Genomic DNA, 19,744 nt, shown 5'->3' with positions numbered 1-19,744 from the left:
GCTCTCCCCGAGGGGGCTGCGGCCCGGGGAGGCCTGCGGCGCTAACTAGAAGCAGGCATGCCGCGTGACCGGTTAGGGGTCTATATTCGGCTTTCTCTGGTTGGTCCGAAATCAGGAATAGGGACAAAGAATTAGGGAATCTGTCAGTTATTAAGCAAACCCTAGTCATTTGGAGCTAATGGTTATGGAGATTACTGTTCAGCTTTCTGGACTGTTGGTAGAGAGCAGTGGGGCTTCCTACGTCTGACTTACAACAGGCTGCCTACCTGGGCTGGTCACTGCAGAGAACAGGTTGGTTTCCTGGGCGGTGGCTGCAAGAGCTCTGTTCTTACAGACGGTCTGGCCGCTGTGTGAGTAGTCTCTCACAGCTTCCCTTACCCTGGGGGACCTTCCCTTCTCCCCTGCCCCTGGGTGCTGCCGGACAGCCCCTTGCTGGTGAGATCCGCTGTCATTGCTGTCTGGTGGGCGGCCGGGGTATGGAGCCACGCCCCCGTGTTTCTGCTACCCTGATATGGCTCAGGGGCGGCAGGTGCTCTTGTGGGGAGGGAGGTGTGTTCCCTTCAATCAACGGTACGGTGATGAGACCAAAGGGTATTCATGAAAAGGTATCAACAAATGGGATAAACAAATCCAGATTTCCCATCTTGTTTCTGCCCCGTGAGGCCCTACGATGGCTTTTGTCATGAAATTACCTGACTTTCCCATTCAGGAATCCTGAATTCCTGAATTCTGAATCCTGAATCCTGAATCCTGAAATTTCCTATCAGTTTCTTGGGATCAGGGATTCACGTGCTCCTCAGCAGGTGCCTCAGGTTCCCAGGGGGTGTCTCATGGGGCTGGCCCATCTGCGGGCCAGGCACCTGCACTCTTAGCTGGAGGCTCAGCTTGGGGAGGATTCACTTCTGTGATGGGCTGAAGAATGGCCCTAGTCCCCGGTACCTGAGTGTGAACGGAACTGTATACAATCTCTGCACACGAGAGACTCCATGCTGAGGCTTCATTTTACTTTCTAACTAATGAGCTCTTGAACTGGGTCAGAATCCGTAATTGTTTTACAAGCAGTTGCTCATAAAATCCAACAGGATGACTGGCAAATTTGACCACAGACTGCTGATATGAACTTGACGAAGAGAGAAGAGTTAACGAACGCATACCAGGAATAGTTTTGTTTGAGGGCACTAAGAAAGGAATTGATTAGCTGGTAATCAAAAGTGGCTCAGCTGGTTAGCACTGAATTCACGGGTTTGGTTTTTTTTTTAAGATTTTATTTATTTATGGGCGCCTGCGTGGCTCAGTTGGTTAAGCGACTGCCTTCAGCTCAGGTCATGATCCTGGAGTCCCGGGATTGAGTCCCACATCGGGCTCCCTGCTCAGCAGGGAGTCTGCTTCTCCCTCTGACCCTCCTCCTTCTCATGCTCTCTGTCTCTCATTGTCTCTCTCACAAATAAATAAAATCTTAAAAAAAAAATTTTTTTAAGATTTTATTTATTTATTTGACAGAGACAAAGTGAGAGAAGGAACACAAGCAGGGGGAGTGGGAGAGGGAGAAGCAGGCTTCCCGCTGACCAGGACCCCTGGATCATGACCTGAGCCGAAGACACTTAACGACTGAGCCATCCAAGTGCCCCTCACGGGGTTTTTTTCTTCCTTATCTAAATCACGTGATTGCCTTATTCTTTCTCATAAAACCGCCTTGCTTTCCCTACCCGAGTGGGACACTTTTCTGGTTACTCTGGCATATGTGCTCCCAGAGTTGCAATTTGGAGGCCCCAAATTAAGGCCCTTGCTTTCTCCAAGTTTTGCCCTTCTTCCTCAGCTGGCAGCTACTTTATTTATTTTTTAAAAGATTTTATTTATTTATTTATTTATAGAGCTCGAGCAGGAGGAGGGCAGAGGAAGAGGGAGAGAGGATCTCACGCAGATGCCACACCGAGTGCAGGGCTCAATCTCACGACCCTGAGATCACAACCTGAGCTGAAATCAAGAGCCGGACGCTCAACCGACTGAGCCACCCAGGCGCCCTGGGGGGCAGCTACTTTAAATGGAGAAAGGGTCTCTATGGGTCTGAGGAAGCTAAAGACCTCAAGATGGGGAGAGGACCCCGGAATATCCAGGTGGGCCCCAGATGCCATCCCAGGTGTCCTCAGGAGAGGGAGGGGGAGCAAGACCCAATGCAAAGAAGGAGCCGATCAGAAGACGCACCCTGCTGGCTTTGGAGAAGGAGGAAGGGGCCATGAGCCAAGGCAAGCAAGGAACGCAGCTCTCGAGGCTGGACAAGGCGAGGAAAAGCATTCTGTCCAGTCTCTAGAGGGAGCGTGGCCCTGTCAACACTGTGACTTCAGCCCCGCGGGAAACTGACCTTGGACTTCTGGCCTCAGAACCGTAAGACAGTAAGTGTCTGTTGTTTTAAGGCACTGAGTTTGTGGCAATTTGTTACAGCAGCTGCGGGAGACCGATACAGCCCCCAAGCTCACTCTCCGGTCTGTGGACAGGCCTCAGGCCCTTGGTGGCCGTGGCCAAAGACATCAGTTCTTTGCCACGTCACATGTTGGTACGTTACCACAACATGGCAGCCCAAATGAAAGGTCCACAGGATTATCAGGATCAGGATGGCATTTTGTAAATAGAATTGACTGGCTTTTTCTTAAAGCTGCCCAAATGAGTGTGATTGACACTCTTCAGTGTAGCAGCCTGTTCCTGTCATGGTACCTGGAACACGGCAGATGTTTTAGAAATGTTTTTTTGGAGCAATGAGTGATGACTGGCGGGTGCTTGCAAAGGCAACACAGAGAACAGGATGGCTCGTGAAAACATGGAAAGGAGTCGCCATTTCTCACTAGCTGTGTGATTTGGGGCAAAGGAGTCCACTTCTCTGAGCCTTCACTTCCTGTTTGACTGATTCTTGCTCTACTGGAGATGGTGTGTAAAGAAATTGATCTCGCGTATCTGACAGGGTTAATATGGCATGGATGCTCCACAGCCAAGGGATGGCATTTTTAGTAGAGACATCGTGTGGGGGTCTCTCCACTTCCTACACTATATATGGGCTGCCCAAGCAAGCATCCCACTTTCTATAGTATGAAATACTGAGCGCAGTCGCAGGCAGAGGAGGAATGAAGCGGCCTGGGTTGCAATTTGAGAATTGGTGGAAAGAACAGATTGCGCCCAGTTCCAGAAGCCCTTTGGGAAAGGTCCTGGGAAGGCGGGTCACAGTGCTACTGCCTCCCTTATCGGAAAAATAAGCTTTCACAAAGTGCCTGGAGAATCCCCTGAAAATGCAGATTGATTCAGTGGTCTGAGGGTGGCCCTAGACCCTGCAGTTCTTACAAGCTTCCAGGGGAAGCCAATGCTGCTGGCCCCTCCTTCGAGAAGCACGAATCTATGGCGCGGGTCCATGCAGGAGAAAACAAAACGGGGCAAAGGACACTCACGCTCCGGGCAGCAGAGAAGGGACGCTGCGCGGGGGCGCACTGCTCGGCCCTTCGGCCTGGACGGCGTCAGACGCCCCACGAGCGCCGCCCCCCCCAGACCTCACCCCCTCTCCACCCCCGCCCCCGCCCCCGCCCCCTCCCGGGCACCCGCAGGACCGCGTCCAGGCCGAGCTACCCATCCGAGAGGAACCCCGGCCAGACAGCCTCCACCGGCGCCGCCCCTCCTCCTCCCAGTGCGGCTCCCTCCTCTGGCTCCGCCCCTTCCGCGCCCGCCCCGCCCCCGCCCCGCCCCGCCCCCTCCCGCCGCCGCAGGACCGCGTCCAGGCCGAGCTACCCATCCGAGAGGAACCCCGGCCAGAGAGCCTCCACCGGCGCCGCCCCTCCTCCTCCCAGTGCGGCTCCCTCCTCTGGCTCCGCCCCTTCCGCGCCCGCCCCGCCCCCGCCCCGCCCCCTCCCGCCCCCTCCCGCCCCCGCAGGACCGCGTCCAGGCCGAGCTACCCATCCGAGAGGAACCCCGGCCAGAGAGCCTCCACCGGCGCCGCCCCTCCTCCTCCCAGTGCGGCTCCCTCCTCTGGCTCCGCCCCTTCCGCGCCCGCCCCGCCCCCGCCCCGCCCCCTCCCGCCCCCTCCCGCCCCCGCAGGACCGCGTCCAGGCCGAGCTACCCATCCGAGAGGAACCCCGGCCAGAGAGCCTCCACCGGCGCCGCCCCTCCCCCTCCGGTTCCGCTCTTCTCTCGTCCCCCGGCCTCGCTCGTTCCTCCAGCTCTCAAGACTTTCATTTCTGCTCTCCAGGAAGAAGAAAAGAAACTGAAACTGAAACCGAGTTGTCTGGGAAACGCGAGATCGGGGAGGAGATGCTTAGGGTAATTCCCCGGGGGCTATCTGAGGCCCCTGTCTGCAGGATCAGAGCCTGTCCTCAGACCCACCATTCATTCATTCGTTGGTTCATTCTAGAAACATCTATGGACATACTATGTGCCGCGAACTCTGCTAGAGCCCACGGGCCTGGTGCTGCCCTGTGGACAACCCGCAGAACGGGCGTTCACAGAGGTCAAGGCAGTGTGATGAGGCTGCGTTGGGGTGGGGATGGGAGGGAACCTGGGGCCCTGAGGAAGCAGGTCCGCCAGGTCTGGGGAAGATGGCGGGAGGCTGTGAGCTGGGAAGAAGCCCAGCGTGCAGGGGTAGAAGGAGGAGCGCCCCTGAGCGGGAGGAGTTGTGTGTAGCGGGCAAGGTGTTACATGAAGCAGTGGGAGCGGCGCTGAGCCAGGTGAGGCTGGCCACGGGCAGGCCTGGCCCACCAAGCTAAGCAGTTAGGAATACCCCACCCACTCCCGCCCCTGCTGTGGGGCACCCTACAGCATTTAAGCTGGGCGGAAATGCACTGGCTTGGAGGTAGGGAGGATGCCTCGGAGCTTGCCAGGCGTGGCTGCCCACGAACCCCAGCACGGCTGTCCTCAGCGGGTCAGGGCCGGGCCGGGCAGGTGAAGCGAGGGCTGGACAAGGACCAGCGAGACCTGGAGTGCCCTGGGCACGTGTGACCGCGCTAGCAGCAGGGGGTGGGGTCACTGTCATTGTTGGCTACCATGCTTCCCATGGACGCAGAAAACAATAGTAAGAGGACAGTACCAGCTGACCGTAGTGGGAGCCCCAGGGGCTGGGGGGGCTGGGCCCCTCAGTCGGGTTAAATTCAGCCCATGCTTACTGAGTACCTAGTCGGTGGGTGGTAGGCACTGGAGGGATGCAAGCTTGCCTTTGTGGACGTGACACCCCCATCGAGGTGACAGCCACCTCCCCCCACTATCCACAACATCCATCGGAGATGCAAGAGCATCTGAGACTGAGCTAAGATAGGGGGCTGAGTGGGGGGCTGGAAGGAGCTCCCCAGGGCAGCTGCACAGACAGGGAATATCACCGGGGGTGGGGGGCGGGGGGGGACTTGGCAGGGGAGGAGAATGTCTCTGGGAGCCCAGAAGGAAGGACAGGCAACAGAACTGTGGGCTGCATTTAGGGATGTCTGAATAGGGTGTGGAGCCTGAAAGACAATTCTCAAAAGCTGAGAGTTTGACACTTACTTGGTAGAATAGAGAGTAATCCGTGGGTTTTTTGTTGTTCGTTTTTAGTGGAGAAGGAATCGTCAGTAATGCAGGTGGAAGGCTGTGAGCTCTGGAAGACAGAAGGGAAGATGCTCCAGAGCACAGGACTAAAACCCAAGGTTACAGTGTTAGCTCTCCTGCTTCCTGGCCACTTCGGAGCTGTGCGAGCCAGCAGTGACCTGATCCTGGGTCTCCGTCTCCTCACGTGTAAAAAGGGAGGGATAACCCTACTCCTCTCATAGGATGGATGTGAAGGTGACTTAGTCTCATAGGCTGACATGTAGCACGTACTTACTCAGCACATGGAAGTCATTATCATATTATTTCTGAATTACACCCCTCACAAGCCCCTGGGCTCTTCAGGGAACTTCATATAATGAGCACATTAGAAACAGCGAGGTACCAAAATCTGAGACCAGGAGTCCCTGGAGTTGCGGAGGGGAGGCTTGTGGAGTGTCTGGGCGCCAAACGTAGGGAGGTGCTCACGCCGCTGAGAGCCAGCGGGTGAGCGGCACCTTCAGTTCACACGCCAGACAGATCACTCACCTCCCCTAGTCCTGGCCCGGGGGGTGGCTGGTTCCACCCGGTTGTCACTATTGCCCATGGTCCTTTCTGATTTCATTCCTCAACAAGAGTGGTTGGGGAGAGCGTCCTGTGTTTGAAAAAGTCCCATCATTCCTCGGACTGATGTCTGTCTGCACGCCAGCTCACACTCTCCCGTGTAGCCGTGCACTTTTTCCTCCAGCCTGCTCACAGCCCATCAGGAAATGGTGTCACTCTTCCTCATGACTAGGAAGTAACTGAGGCCCAGAGGGATGAGTGGCTGGACCAAAGTTGCTCACTGATTATGGGGAGAGCCTGTGTTCTTCCGCCAGGCCATCCTGGCCGGGCCTGCCCGGCCCCCAGCACCAGGCCCTGCAGAGCAAGGGAACTTCGTCCGCATCTTCCATCTACCTCCTTCCCTTCCATCTACGCTTTCCCTGACCCCAGGCTTGGAGCTGAGGCAGGTTCTGGGCCTTCGAGTGGAGTGGGGGTTGACCCTTCCTAACACGGTCTTTGGGGAGCTTGTTGTCTGCGACTCCGAGCTGAGCTAAGGAGAATGGAGGTAGGGGCCGGCCTCTTCCAAAAAGAATGGTATTCCCCACCCACGGAGGGCCACTCTTGGGCCTGCTTGCCCTCAGCCTCCGCCTTCCACCCGTCGCCATCCTGGAGAAATCAGATGAGCCCAATTCCAGAGAGGACTTGAGGTGGGCAAGGAAAAAGATGATGCGGGTCTAGTGAAAATAAAGAGAAGCTCACTGAAGTGGATTCTGGATGCTAGGTGGGGAGGCTGGTAGGGGAGCCGTGCCCTGGGAGTCATGACCGGAATGATCATCAATCACATGCCAATCACAGACCCAGCAGGAGACTCCACAACAGGGGAGAACCGTCAGTTAGGGCCCAACAGGGAAACGTGCACTCTGCATCTCCCAGCAGAAATCGGCCACCCCTGCAATTCGGCCAACCAGAAACCGCCATCACCCCAACGCTTGCTTTTCTCCAACAGACTTTCGTTCAGAACAACCCCTCCCGACTTCCTGCATCTTCTCCATAACATATTGTTCCTTTTCTGTTTGTTGGACTTGGCTATGGTTTTGCCATAGCTTGCTTGTCCCGATTTACAATGTTTCTGCTATTCCCAAATAAACCCATCTTTTGGTGGTAAAATAATTGTTTTTATTTTTAAGGACAACTGTCTGCATGGGGAGGGGAAGTTGGCTGGGCGAGCACTGTAGGGGAAGGGGAGGGCGGTTGCCGGTCATTAACATAGAATGAATGCTTGAGAATCCCTGCCGGGGTTGGAATGATCCGGGGGAACCACTAGCAGGAATTTAAGACACCCAATTATCAGGGCACCTGTTCCGTAGACCAGGCATTAAGGTCTGCCTAGGTTCAAGGCTACCTTCAGTTCTGGATGACTCCGGGCTAGCACAGCAGCCGTTCTCAAACTGGCTTCCTGGGCCCTGCACCTAAGTTTCGATCCAGCAGGTCGTGGCCCCGGGGTCTGCATTTCCCTCCAGCTCCCGGAGATCCGAGTGCGCGCGCCCGGCATGGGCACGAGCACACCCCGAGCGCCCGGCAGAGGCTGCAGATGGGCCCACCCGGGGGCGCAGCGGCCGGCGGGCTCCCAGCGGTCGAGGGGAGGCAGTGGGGGTGGGGTGTTCGCTTCGCTTCTGCGCCGCGCCGGCCCCCCTCCCTCGCTTCCAGGGACTTTCGTTTCTCCCCGGCGGCGGCGGCGGGGGCGGGCGGGCAGTGAGGGGCGGCGCCTGGCGCTGCATAAAAGCCGAGGGGCTGCCGGTGACGCTCGCGGCCGCGCGGGGACAGGTGAGTGTCGCGCTCCTGGATCCGGCATCTTCTGGGTCCCGGCACCTTCCAGCGAGCTGCGGGGGGGCGGGTTGGTGGCTGCGGAGACCAGCTCCCCAGGGGGGCTCGGGGGATTGCAGAAGCTAGTGACGGTAATGATGGTGATGATAATAGTGATGGAGATGTTGGCTGGACTCAAGCACCCCGGATTCTGCTCCTGGCCAACAGGCTGCTAATGCTGCTGATGACTCATCAGAAACAGCCCCCCCACCCAGCCCTGCGGGCTTTTCTGCTGGGGGAGGTGCGCAAGCGGAGGGGATGGCGGCCAAGGGGGTCTCCCAGGGAGCTAGTCAAGGGGTGCGCACTAAGAAAGTTTCATCTCCACCCGTGCGGGGCCTCCAAGCCCACCTTAAAGGTGGCCCATCGCTTGGTTCCTTTTATATTTCCTGCTATTACCGCTGAAAATAAAACAGTGAGTTAATTTTGCCAGCGAAAGAGGGTTTATTTGGGAATAGCCGAGATCCGCAATCCGGGACACGCAAGCTCTGGCCAAACCCTAGACAAGTCCAACAAACAAAAGGACAGGAATGTTGTTTTCTGGAAGGGGGTTGGGAGGGGCTGTTTGAACATAAGTCCATTGGAGAAATGCAAGGGTTTCGGGGAGATGGCAGTTTCTTGTTGGCTGAGTTGCAGGAGTGGCCGATCTCTTGTAGGAGATGCAGTGTGCATCTTTCCCGGTTGGGGCCCCTAATTGATGATTCTCTGCTGTTGGGGTCTGTGATTGACAGTGTTGGTATGATTGAGGAGGAATGGCACAGGCCCCTTCCGGCCTCCCCACTACCTTAGTGAGGTTTTAATTTTATTACTTTTCACACTGCTGAGGAGTGCCAACCAGACAAGTCAACAGTGGGAGTGCGTAGACGAGGGGTCTGCACTATCCTGCTGAGTACGGGGAGGTTCGAGTGGAGGGTCCCCGCTAGAGGGCGTTCTGAGTGGCTGAGCAGCCCAGTAGGAAGGAGCGGCAGGTGGGAGGACCAAGGCGTCTGGGGAGGTGCCCTTTCCAGCGTACCCCCAACCCCGGAGATGGAGGGCTGCCCAGGGTCTCCCTTCGCTGTGGCGTGTGCAGCGGGGTGGGACTGAGCGGGGGACATCCTAGTTTTCGGGGGTGGAGGAAGGTAAGACAGTCTTGGGGGCTGACAGAGGGAACCAGGCCCTGAGACCTGCACTCTCCATCACGGGTGAGCGCTGAGCTGTGCATGTAGGATTCTCGAAATTATTTGGTCAAATTTTAAATCGGGTTTTTGTCAGAAGCAGGGTCAAGTGATGCTAACCCCCAGCTGTCAGTCCCAGACGGCTCCTAAAATGTCTAACTATGTCAGTTTTCCACTTTGGAACAGAGCTGCTGGCCAGGATGGCCAGGAACCCCTGTCATGTGGACAGCCCCCCCCCCCCATTTCCTCCCTGGCTTCCCTCCCCCACCTCCCTGCACTGAGCTCAGCATGGCTCGGTAGAGTACATCAGGTCTAATGCACAAGATGTTCTCCCCTTCCCTCATGAAAAATTTAAATGTCAGTGGGTTTTTGGAAGGCAAAACATTCTCTAGAGAAAAAGTAAATGTAAGTTCTGCCAGGATTATGTTTAAAACTGGACTTAGGGCGCCTGGGTGGCTCAGTTGGTTAAGCGACTGCCTTCGGCTCAGGTCATGATCCTGGAGTCCCAGGATTGAGTCCCGCATCGGGCTCCCTGCTGGGCAGGGAGTCTGCTTCTCCCTCTGACCCTCCCCCCTCTCATGTGCTCTCTCTCATTCTCTCTCTCTCAAATAAATAAATAAAATCTAAAAAAAAAAATTTAAAAAAAAATTTAAAAAAAATAAAAAAATAAAAAAAAAACTGGACTTAATTTTATTGGACAAGTTTTGGACTTTGAATCAGGCATTCAGCAGGATGCACTGGTAGGTGGTTCTTATCAGGGGTTGGGAGACCTCTGTGAGGTCTGGGCTGAGAAGGCTTTCCCACACCGGGAGCAGCCCATTGGGCACCCTGGATGCCACCCTCGCCCCCCGCCGCAGAGATTCTCCAGTGACGCTGCTGGTGGATGGTGTCTGGGTCTGGAAGCCGCTGGTAGACTTGCCCCCTCTGAAATCCAAAGTGCAAGGGGCAGCTGGACAGCCACCTCCAATGGACAGCGGACACCGGAGAGTTCACAGACCCGCCTTAGCTAGTATCTCCACCCCCTGCCCCAAACCTTGGCAGTGAGCGAAGAGGCCTCCCCGGCTGCTGGGGGGTGAGGAAGATGAGCGTGGACAGAGGTGTGGGGTGCCTACCTCAGAACTCCCCGAAGTCTTGTCTGTAAACACTCGGTATGGGTTAGACATTTTACGAGCAGTTTGAGCCTGAGAACTTGACTCCATCAAGGCCAAAATGGGTGAATGCATTCAGTTCGGTTTGACAAGGGCAGCAGGATGTGGAGTGTAATGGATAAGTAAGAAACGGGCTTTAATTACTGAGATTGCCCTGCTCCTGACATCCAAAGTGATCTTCAAAGATGATCTGTGAAAGGTGCAAACATTTAAGATGCATGGGTAAGACTTTGTGTTAAAGGAATGTCATTATATGAAACAGAGGAGGGGAGTATATTCACAAAATCCTCTGTTGACCGAAAATAACCCGGGGTCACGGGGGTGCAAGCCCTAGGGACCACCGATGCCACCTGTCTGGGTGCATTAGGGCCAACTGAGGCAGCTGTGGTCTTCAACTTGGGGCCCCAGTCGGGGACTCCCTGAGCACACAAAGCATTTCCAAAGGCATGGTGGGGGAGGAGGGGAGGTAAGAAAATAAATTTCCAGTTTGCCATATTCCATAAGTACTCTTTACAATTGATTGCCTTTCAAAAAACCTTTCTCCCACTTGCGATAACAGGAATACATCCCTCTCTCCCTTTTGTTTTTTTAACCTGGCTCTTTCAACTGCCCCAATATTTATTTAGTTATTAAGATTTATTTGTTTATTTGAGAGAGCGAGCATGAGCAGGAGGGGCAGAGGGAGAGAGACTCTCAAGCAGACCCGCTCACTGAGCGCGGATCCCAATGCGGGGCTCGATCCTACTACCCTGAGATCACGACCCAAGCAGGTGCTATCCAGGCACCCCTCAGCTGTCCCAATGTTAAAGGAAGACTGCATAGCTCTTGGGGGAGGGTCTTATGAAAAGAAGCACAGGGGTGCCTGGGTGGCTCAGTCGTTAAGCGTCTGCCTTCGGCTCAGGTCATGATCCCAGGGTCCTGGGATCGAGCCCCGCATCGGGCTGTCTGCTCAGCGGGAAGCCTGCTTCTCCCTCTCCCACTCCCCCTGCTTGTGTTCCCTCTCTCGCTGTGTCTCTCTCTGTCAAATAAATAAATAAAATCTTTAAAAAAAAAAAAAAAAAAATGAAGCACAGAGAGCATCAGAAAAAAATCATTGATTCAGGCAGTAAATTTACAGTAAGGCTCTCTGCCTTATCCATCTATCTTAGAACTGAAATATTTAAGATTTACCAAAAGGATTCGGAGAACTATGACCTTGCTTCAATGCGCGTCCCCTGCCCACCGTTCTCAGCAATTGGACCTTGATGAGCGCTCACACTTATTCACCCGTTTGTGGTCTAATTTGTAAATTTTGCGTGATTTCAGGGAGGTGTAGGAGAACAGCTCTGCATTTCTGTCCAACTAGTCAGCGTTACGTCGTCAAGTTAAAAGGAAGGTGTATTGGAGGTAAGTAGGTGCTTTATATTTTTCATAACATTTATTTCAAGTTACAGAAAAATTTTCACTTACTTTTACCTGAGATTATTAGATGTGTAAAATTTAATATTTAGAGACTTGTGGTTCCACACATTTTTAAAAGTGAATTTCAAATATCTGTTTGTATTTTTTGGATACAGAGGAGTATGCTAAGGTTGTTGATTAACTTCTTTCAAAACAAAATGATATTGTATCTATATTGTATCCGTATGTGACGGTGGATGTTAGTCAAACCTATTGTGGTCATCAGAATAGGTTCAAAATACACAAAATATGTAAATCAAACCATCATGCTGTATGCCTCAAACTTATGCAGTGATGGATGTCAATTATTTCTCAATAAAACTGGAAAAAATAGAATAAAGTAAAGGACATTAAGATACACTTACACGGGGGAAATGGAATAAAAATATGAAGTCAGTAGCAAAGGGAACAGAGTAAAAGAACTTAAAGTTCAGGTATTTTTTTTCAACTATAAGTTTGGGTATAAAATCTCCACAATATTCAGAATCTTGCAGCTACACTGGAAGTGGTTCTATAGTAATTTTACTTTTGCATGTGAATTTTATTTCATTTTATTTTTTTTTAAAGATTTTATTTATTTGAGAGAGAGAGAGAGAGAGCAAGAGAGAGCACGCACGTGCACAAGCCCGCATTGCGGGGTGGGGGTGGGCGTGGAGGTACAGAGGGAGGGAGAAGCAGGCTCCCTGCTGAGTGGGGAGCCCGACGCTATCCTGGGACCCCAGAATCATGACCCAAGGTGAAGGCAGATGCTTAGCCGACTGAGCCACCCAGGCGCCCCTACATGTGAATCTTAAAAACGCATCTGTCATTTCATTCTTTGCCACTAAATTTACGGCGAAGAAATTTTTGATGTTCAACCTAAAATTGTAACAGGAAATACCTAGTTGGAAAGACTGTTTTGGGGTCTGGGAGCACATTCCTGAAGACAGCTGAGCTGGGAGGCAGGTCTGTCTCCATCCATCATTTGGCTCTTGGTCAATTTTTTTCCCAGTCCCTAAAGAGTTAAGGAGCCCACAGCCTGTCCCACTGGGTCTTGTAGTGGGTGTGGCTCTGGGGCTGAAGGTGCCTGGCTTCTGAATTGTGTGAATCCTGATGTGCTTGATTTTAGGCCGCACTCATAAAGGAAGAAGATGGTTAATTCTAAAGGAAAAATCACTGACTCGGATCCTGGATCCAATCATCTGTTACTAAATGGACTTCCTGATAAGGCAGGGAAAAATCAGGACACTGTAAGTTGCTGCCTGAAAACCTCTATCTGTGTGGGCAGGAGCTGTATCTGAGGGCTGCCCTTGTAGACCGTGATGCTGCTGCCCACCCCCCCCCGCCCCCCAAGATGCTGCTTACTTATCTCTCCCACCATGCTTGCCGATGTGATCCCTCACTTGCTCAGCTGGAGCCCATCTGGCCACCCAGGGTGGTGTCCACGCTTTGCCTTGGCCGACACTGGTGGATGGGGCGCAGTTTCAGCCTGGGAAGCCAGGCGAGACGCTGAACGCTGACGGGCTCCCTTAGGAACTGGCTTGGGCTCTGGGCGCAAGGACCACTGTGCTGTCCCACGCCCACGGCCTGGTTCCATCTCCCGCTGCAACCCCGAGGTGTCACTGTAAGACCCTCACATGGGGTGCCTTTCTTCCCCAGAATCAAGACTTATTTTTGGCGGGAACCAAACTTGGCCTCCGAAATCAGTCTGATCTGAATTTTATCCCAATGCAGACAATTGAAGCTGTATGATCTCATTTATGAGACAGCTATTCCTCCCTGGTTTCTAAGCCTGGCTTCCCATCTCCCAGGTGGGAATGATAATAGTATTTACTTCGTGTGACTGTGAGAGACAGCCCCCTTGACTGCTGTCACGTGTCTTAAGGTCATGGATCATCAGCCTCTTTCAAGTTGACCCCATTTTCATAATCAATGCTAAACAATATTTGGAACAATATTAAAAGCCACATTGAAGGACATGGAAAGATAAGACTGTCCCTAATATAACTGTGTCTCTTGCCCAACTGTAACCAGCAACTTATGGGGCAGTAAGAACTCACCCCACCCACACCCACGTGCTTGGCTGTAGCTTGGCCTTTTTCAGTCACGTGTGTGACTGAATGGGTGTGTCTTATAATGCAGCAATTCCCTTTCTAAGGGTAAACCTTGGTTCTCAAAGTGTGGTCCCCAGACCAGCATCCTCAGCAAGGCCTGAAAAGTTTGAAATACAAATACTCTCCCCACGCATCCACCTCCGGCAGACCTAAAGAACTAGGAACTCCGGGGGTGGGTCTGCCATCTGCGTTTTAACAGGCCCTCTAGGTGATACTGTTTGTGCTCAAATCTGAGAACCACTATACAAACTCCTGCGGGGACCTGCTGAGAACCATGTTCATAATGGTGTTTATGATAGCAAAACCCAGAATCAACACAAGTGCCCGGGAATGGTGGGCACACATGTAGACAGCAGAATGCTCATGTGGCAGAATTCTGTATAGGAGTGGGAATCAAGGCACTGAGATCTAAAAAACAGTGGTGAAACAGAGTCAAGTCATAGAAGAAATGTATGGTGGGGTGCCATTTATATAAACTTCCAAATCAGGCAGCAGGAAGCAATGTATTGCTCAAAGATGGGTAGGTGGTAAAACCATCAAGAAGAACAAGAACATGGTTCTCATGAGCCTCAAGATGGAGGGACCCTTGGTGGGGGTAACAGCAGGAAGGTGATGAGCGTAGGTGGAGTGTCTTACGTACTGGGATTATGTGTTTTCTTTTCTTTTTTTTTTTTTTTTTTTTGGATGATGTGTTTTCTTAATTCAGGTAGTTGGTTCATGCACTATCACTGTTATTCATGTTGTATAAACTCTTGTGAATGGGTGATATAAAGAAATGAAAACAAAAAAGAACCCATGAGGAAGGCTAAGATGGAGGCTGGTGGGTACAAAGGTGTAGCCAGGCTCCTGGCATGACCACCCAGGGCTTTCCCTGGGGAGGTGTGCTCTAGACCTTTCTGAAGTTTGTCATAGAGAAAAATTGCAGCAGGTGCTTGTTGAAAACATGGCCAGGAGGATTTTTTTTTTATTAGAGAGAGAGAGAGAGCACGAGCAGGGAGGAGAGGGAGAAGCAGGTTCCCTGCTGAGCAGGGAGTCCAACATGGGGCTCGATCCCAGGACCCTGAAATCATGACCTGAGCCGAAGGCAGACACTTAACCAGCTGAGCCACCCAGACACCCCATGGCCAGAAGGATTTTATTCAAGACTATCACTATAAGGGAGAGAGATTGAGGTCAGGGTAGTATATGAGGAGGACGAGGTGGGGATATATAGATAGCCAGAAGGGTGAGGGAGAGGAGGGAGAATTACGAAGAGCAAGTTAGCATCAAGGGGGCCGAGGGTAGGAAATTGATTAGCTCTCAACAGTGAGGGGATTCTGGATGAACAAAATATAAATAACTTCTCACCATGATATAAAGGAGCTATAAAAAATTAGGTATATTATAAAGCCCATTCTCATATTTTCTTCTTAATCAGGTGTCTGTTTTCTTGTCAAGTTTTAAGAGTTCTTTATATATTCTGGGCATAAATCCTTTGCCAAATACATGTTTTGCAAACATTTTCTCCCAGATTATGGCTTGTTTTTATTCTCTTAAGTCTTTTTGAAAGATTTTTTATATGGTGTGGAATATAGATACAGAGTTATTTCTTTTAAAGATTTTATTTATTTATTTGACAGAGAGAGACACAGCGAGAGAGGGAACACAAGCAGGGGGAGTGGGAGAGGGAGAAGCAGGCTTCCCGCCGAGCAGGGAGCCCAATGCGGGGCTCGATCCCAGGACCCTGGGATCATGACCTGAGCCGAAGGCAGACGCTTAATGACTGAGCCACCCAGGTGCCCCGATAGAAAGTTATTTTTTGTGTGTATATATATATGTCCAGTTGTCCCAGCACCATTTGTTTAAAAGCTTATCTCTCCACTGCATTGCCCTTGCACTTTTGTCAAAAATCAGTTGGCCATACATAATGTCGGTTTATTTCTGAAATACATATTCTGTTCTATTGATCTCTTTCTCCATTTTTACACTAGTATCACATTGTTTTGGTTACTGAAGCTTTTTAAATAAATATTGAAATCAGGTAATGTTAGCCTTCCAACTTTTTTCTTCTTTTTCAAAATCACTTTGACTATTCTAGGCATATTCAGATCATTTATATTTATTGTGGTTGTTAATATAACTAAGTTTGAGAAGACCATTTTGCTGTTAGTTTTCTGTTTGACTTATCTGTCCTTTATTTCCCCTTTTCTCTGTTCCTACCTTCTTTTGAAGTAATCAAATTATTTTTTATGATTCTTTTATCTCCTTCGTTGGTTTATTAAGTATGCCTACTTTAGGGTTTATATTATACATCTTTAACTAATCAAGTCTACCTTGAAGTGGTAGTATGTGACTTCATGTTTAAACAAGAACCTTACAACCGTATGCTTCCAAAACGTATCCTTCCATTTCTCCCCTCCCAGCCTTCATGCTATTTTTCTTTTTTAGAAGATTTTATTTATTTATTTGAGAGACACAGAGAACACACGAGTGGTGGGGGGAAGGGCAGAGGGAGAGGGAGAAGCAGACTCCCCACTGAGCAGGGAGCCTGAGGTGGGGCTCACTCCTGGGACCCTGGGATCATGACGTGAGCCGAAGGCAGATGCTCAACTGACTGAGCCACCCAGGTGCCTGCCTTCATGCTATTTTTGTCATGAATTTTAATTTGACTTACAAACATATCGTTACTATTATTTCTGTTTGGTCATATGTGTTTTAAAGATATGTAAGTTATTCTAAAAAAGTATAGTAACCATTTCTGTCATAGATTTCTTTGTGTAGATTCAGATTTTCATTCAGTATCATTTTCCTTCTGGCAGAAGGACTCTAATATTCCCTGTGGTGCTGATCTGCTGGTGATGAATTCATTCACTTTTTTATGTCTGAAAAAGTCTTCATTTGTCTTCATTTGTTAAAGAGATATTTTAGCTAGGTATGGAATTCTAGGTTGCTGGATTATTCCCCCAGTATTTAAAAAAGGTTATTCCACTGTCTTCTTCTTTGTATTGTTTCTGATGAGAAATCTGCTGTAAATTTTATCTTCGCTCTTCAATGCATAAACATGTTCTCTGACTGCTTGAAACACTTTCTCTCCATCACTGGTTTTGAGCAATTTGATTAAAATGGGCCTTGATGTAGTTTATGTTTCTTATGTTTGGGGTTCATTGAGCTTCTTCGTCTTTGGGTTAATTGTTCAAGTTTGGGAAATTTTTTATCTGTTATTTCTTTAAATATTTCTTTCTGTTCCTTTCCCATTCTCTTTTGTGAGCTCCATGAACCTATGGTATTAGGCTGATTGAAGTTGTCCAACTTTGATGGAACATGACCTGCAGGCCATAACAGAATTCTTTGATTCCGCTTCCTTTAGGAGCCCGAGAACAGCCTGTGTAGCCAGTACGAGGAGAAGGTGCGCCCCTGCATCGACCTCATCGACTCCTTGCGGGCGCTGGGTGTGGAGCAGGACCTGGCCCTGCCCGCCATCGCCGTCATCGGGGACCAGAGCTCGGGCAAGAGCTCCGTGCTGGAGGCTCTATCGGGGGTCGCCCTCCCCAGAGGCAGCGGTAAAAACTTGTCCTCTGTATGAGTCCGCTCAGGCAACCATAACAAAATGCCACAGACTGGGAGGCTAAAACAACAGAAATTTATTTCTCACAGTTCTGGAGGCTGGAAGTCCAACACCTAGGTGTTGGCAGGGTTGGTTTCTCCCCAGGCCTTTCTCCTCGTGCAGGTGATCATCTTCTCATTGTTTCCTCCTACGACCTTTACTCTGTGCGCACACGTCTGGGGTCTCTTCCCTTTTTTGTATGGATGCCAGTCATATTGGTTAGGGTTCCACCTCTTATGACCTCATTTAACCTTAATTACCCTTTTAAAGAAAGGCCCCATCTCCAAATACAGTCATATTGGGGTTAGGGTTTCAACATATGAATGCAGGGGGACACAATTCAGTCCATAGCTGATGTTGCACATTTTTATGTGTATTGTATGTAACCTGCACTTTGTGGCAGGTCTAAATAAATGTATTTGGGCCCCCAGAACCATGTGCATGTGGGTGTCTCTCCTGAGCCCCTTCTCAAGAAGTGACCTTCTGAATGGGAGGTAAAGATTGGTGCTCTGGTTGGTGGTGCTGTTTGAGCACCAAGGCTGAGGGATCAATGAGGGTTCAAGGGGGGGGGGCAGACCTGAGATGGGCCTTGACATATAAGTGAGATGTAGAGGAGGGTGGGATCTGGAAGTTTACAGCAGGGGGATTGTGGTGAGGGGCCTCGTGAGAGCAGTACGCATTCCTGTTGGTAGTGAATGATGTATCCTGGGGAATAATGGAGCACATTTCCCTGAGTTTGGCGGTTTCCCACTGTAGCATGCCACCGGAGCGGATGGCAAAACCCTGAGATGAAGCAAGAAGCCTAGAGTGGTGGCTTTCAAGCATTAGTGAGCAAAAAATTACCTGGGTTGCCTGCTCAAGATGCATATTTCTAAGGCCACCCTGGACATAACACATCCAAGTATCAGAGAACAAGACCAGAAAGTTTTAGTGGTCTGCCCAGATGATTATGGAAAAGTCGAAGGCCACCCTCTAGGACCCCTAAGAGCAGAATGTGGGACTGATGTGGACATGGTCTCCAGGGATTGTTACAAGATGTCCTCTGGTACTGAAGCTGAAGAAGCTCCTGAATGAGGATGAGTGGAGGGGCAAAGTCAGTTACCAGGACTTCGAGATGGAGATTTCAGACCCTTCGGAGGTGGAAGTGGAAATCAGTAAAGGTGAGGGCCTCACGTTCACTCATCATCACCTCTTTGGACATCTGGTCACCTGTGTGAAGTGGGAGGGCATCCATCTCTCACTTTCCTACCCTTCCCTGTCTGGGCCCTTCCTGCTCCCCTGGGAACCCCCCCTCTGCATCAGGCCCCAGCGCCCTTGTAGCTTCTCCTCTTTGACCCCTGTGAAGACCAGCGCTTTGGACAAGAATCTGACCTCAGCCATTTATTGCTGAGTTTGTAAGTAAGTGTCTGAGAGTAATGTGAAAAACTTTAAACAAGGAGTATCTGTCCCTTGCTCAAGGGCTTTCCCACTCCACAGATCTGACAGAGGAAGGATCGGGGTGTGGGGCCGGGGAACCCCTTTCCCCGTTCACCTGGTAAAAAGGCATTCTGGACCATCCTTGAACCCTCTTTACAAACTTTTCCTGGGTCTTTTCCTCCAAGAGTGAAATGTACATGTGTGCATAATCCTAGCTTAGGCTGACGGGTGGTAGGTCTCAGTGAATGCAAACCACACAGATCACTCTGCCGACTTGAAGCATCTGCAAGGAGAAGTAACACTTGAAGTCGGTCAGGACGGACCCTGTTGGCTGCTGCTAAGAATGAGTGAGGTGAATAAATAAGCTTCTCCATGTTGACTTGACTTTCTTCCTAGTTTGTCACAGTGAAGGTTCAATCATTTGAGGAGGGTACAAAAGTAGCATAACTTCATATTCAGCAGCAGAAAAAAAAATGAGTTTGGCTTTTATGAAGGTGGAGGCCCTAAGTCGCACTTATAGACTGTTTTACCAAAGTTGAAGGATGTTGGATAGTCAGAATGTTATTGTGTGATTGCTGGGGTCAGGTTGGCTCCTGGGGCAGAAAACTCAAAACCATCGTGTGTACCAGTTGGCCCTTTCTGCATAACAGACTGATCTCAAAACCTAATGCCTTGGAACTGTTCGTTTCTCGTGATTCCGTGGATCAGCTGGGCAGTTCTTCCCCCCAGCTGGCTTGGCTGGGGCCGTCAGTCTAGGATGGCCTGGGTCACCTACCCAAGCCCAGGGCTGGAATGACCATGTGGTGGCCGTCCTCCTCCGGGATGCCAGGCTGGGCTCTTTAGATTGGGGGGGGGGCGGTTCTTGGCAGCAAAGGAGGAGGGGCCCCCATGCATGAGTTCTTAGTCTCTACTGGGATCCATTCTGTGGTGTCCTGTCAGCCATAGGGAGACACAGGGTGAGCCCGATGTTGAGGGATGGACTCTCTG

The 19,744-nt window shown here is 50.9% G+C and overlaps 1 protein-coding gene across 2 annotated transcripts in view; it reads left to right on the top strand.

Annotated features, from left to right (window-relative positions):
• Positions 1-4,097: 4,097 nt before the first annotated feature.
• The window catches only part of MX1 (MX dynamin like GTPase 1), a 34,637-nt gene continuing 18,990 nt past the window's right edge, over positions 4,098-19,744 (top strand). The window contains exons 1-6 of one of the 2 annotated variants that reach the window (XM_078071613.1): positions 4,098-4,293; positions 5,551-5,778; positions 11,531-11,611; positions 12,774-12,894; positions 17,105-17,297; positions 18,364-18,501. In XM_078071613.1, coding sequence (XP_077927739.1) covers positions 12,796-12,894; positions 17,105-17,297; positions 18,364-18,501 — 430 coding nt within the window. In that variant the 5' untranslated portion in view covers positions 4,098-4,293; positions 5,551-5,778; positions 11,531-11,611; positions 12,774-12,795. Of the gene's footprint in view, positions 4,294-5,550; positions 5,779-7,780; positions 7,888-11,530; positions 11,612-12,773; positions 12,895-17,104; positions 17,298-18,363; positions 18,502-19,744 lie in introns of those variants that run through there. The other variant, XM_036108022.2, reaches the window with a different exon arrangement.

This window comes from Halichoerus grypus, chromosome 1 (assembly GCF_964656455.1).
Source record: "Halichoerus grypus chromosome 1, mHalGry1.hap1.1, whole genome shotgun sequence".
Taxonomy (NCBI): Eukaryota; Metazoa; Chordata; class Mammalia; order Carnivora; family Phocidae; genus Halichoerus; species Halichoerus grypus.
The sequence above is the reverse complement of the archived record's forward strand: the minus strand, read 5'-3'. Positions and strand labels throughout refer to the sequence as shown.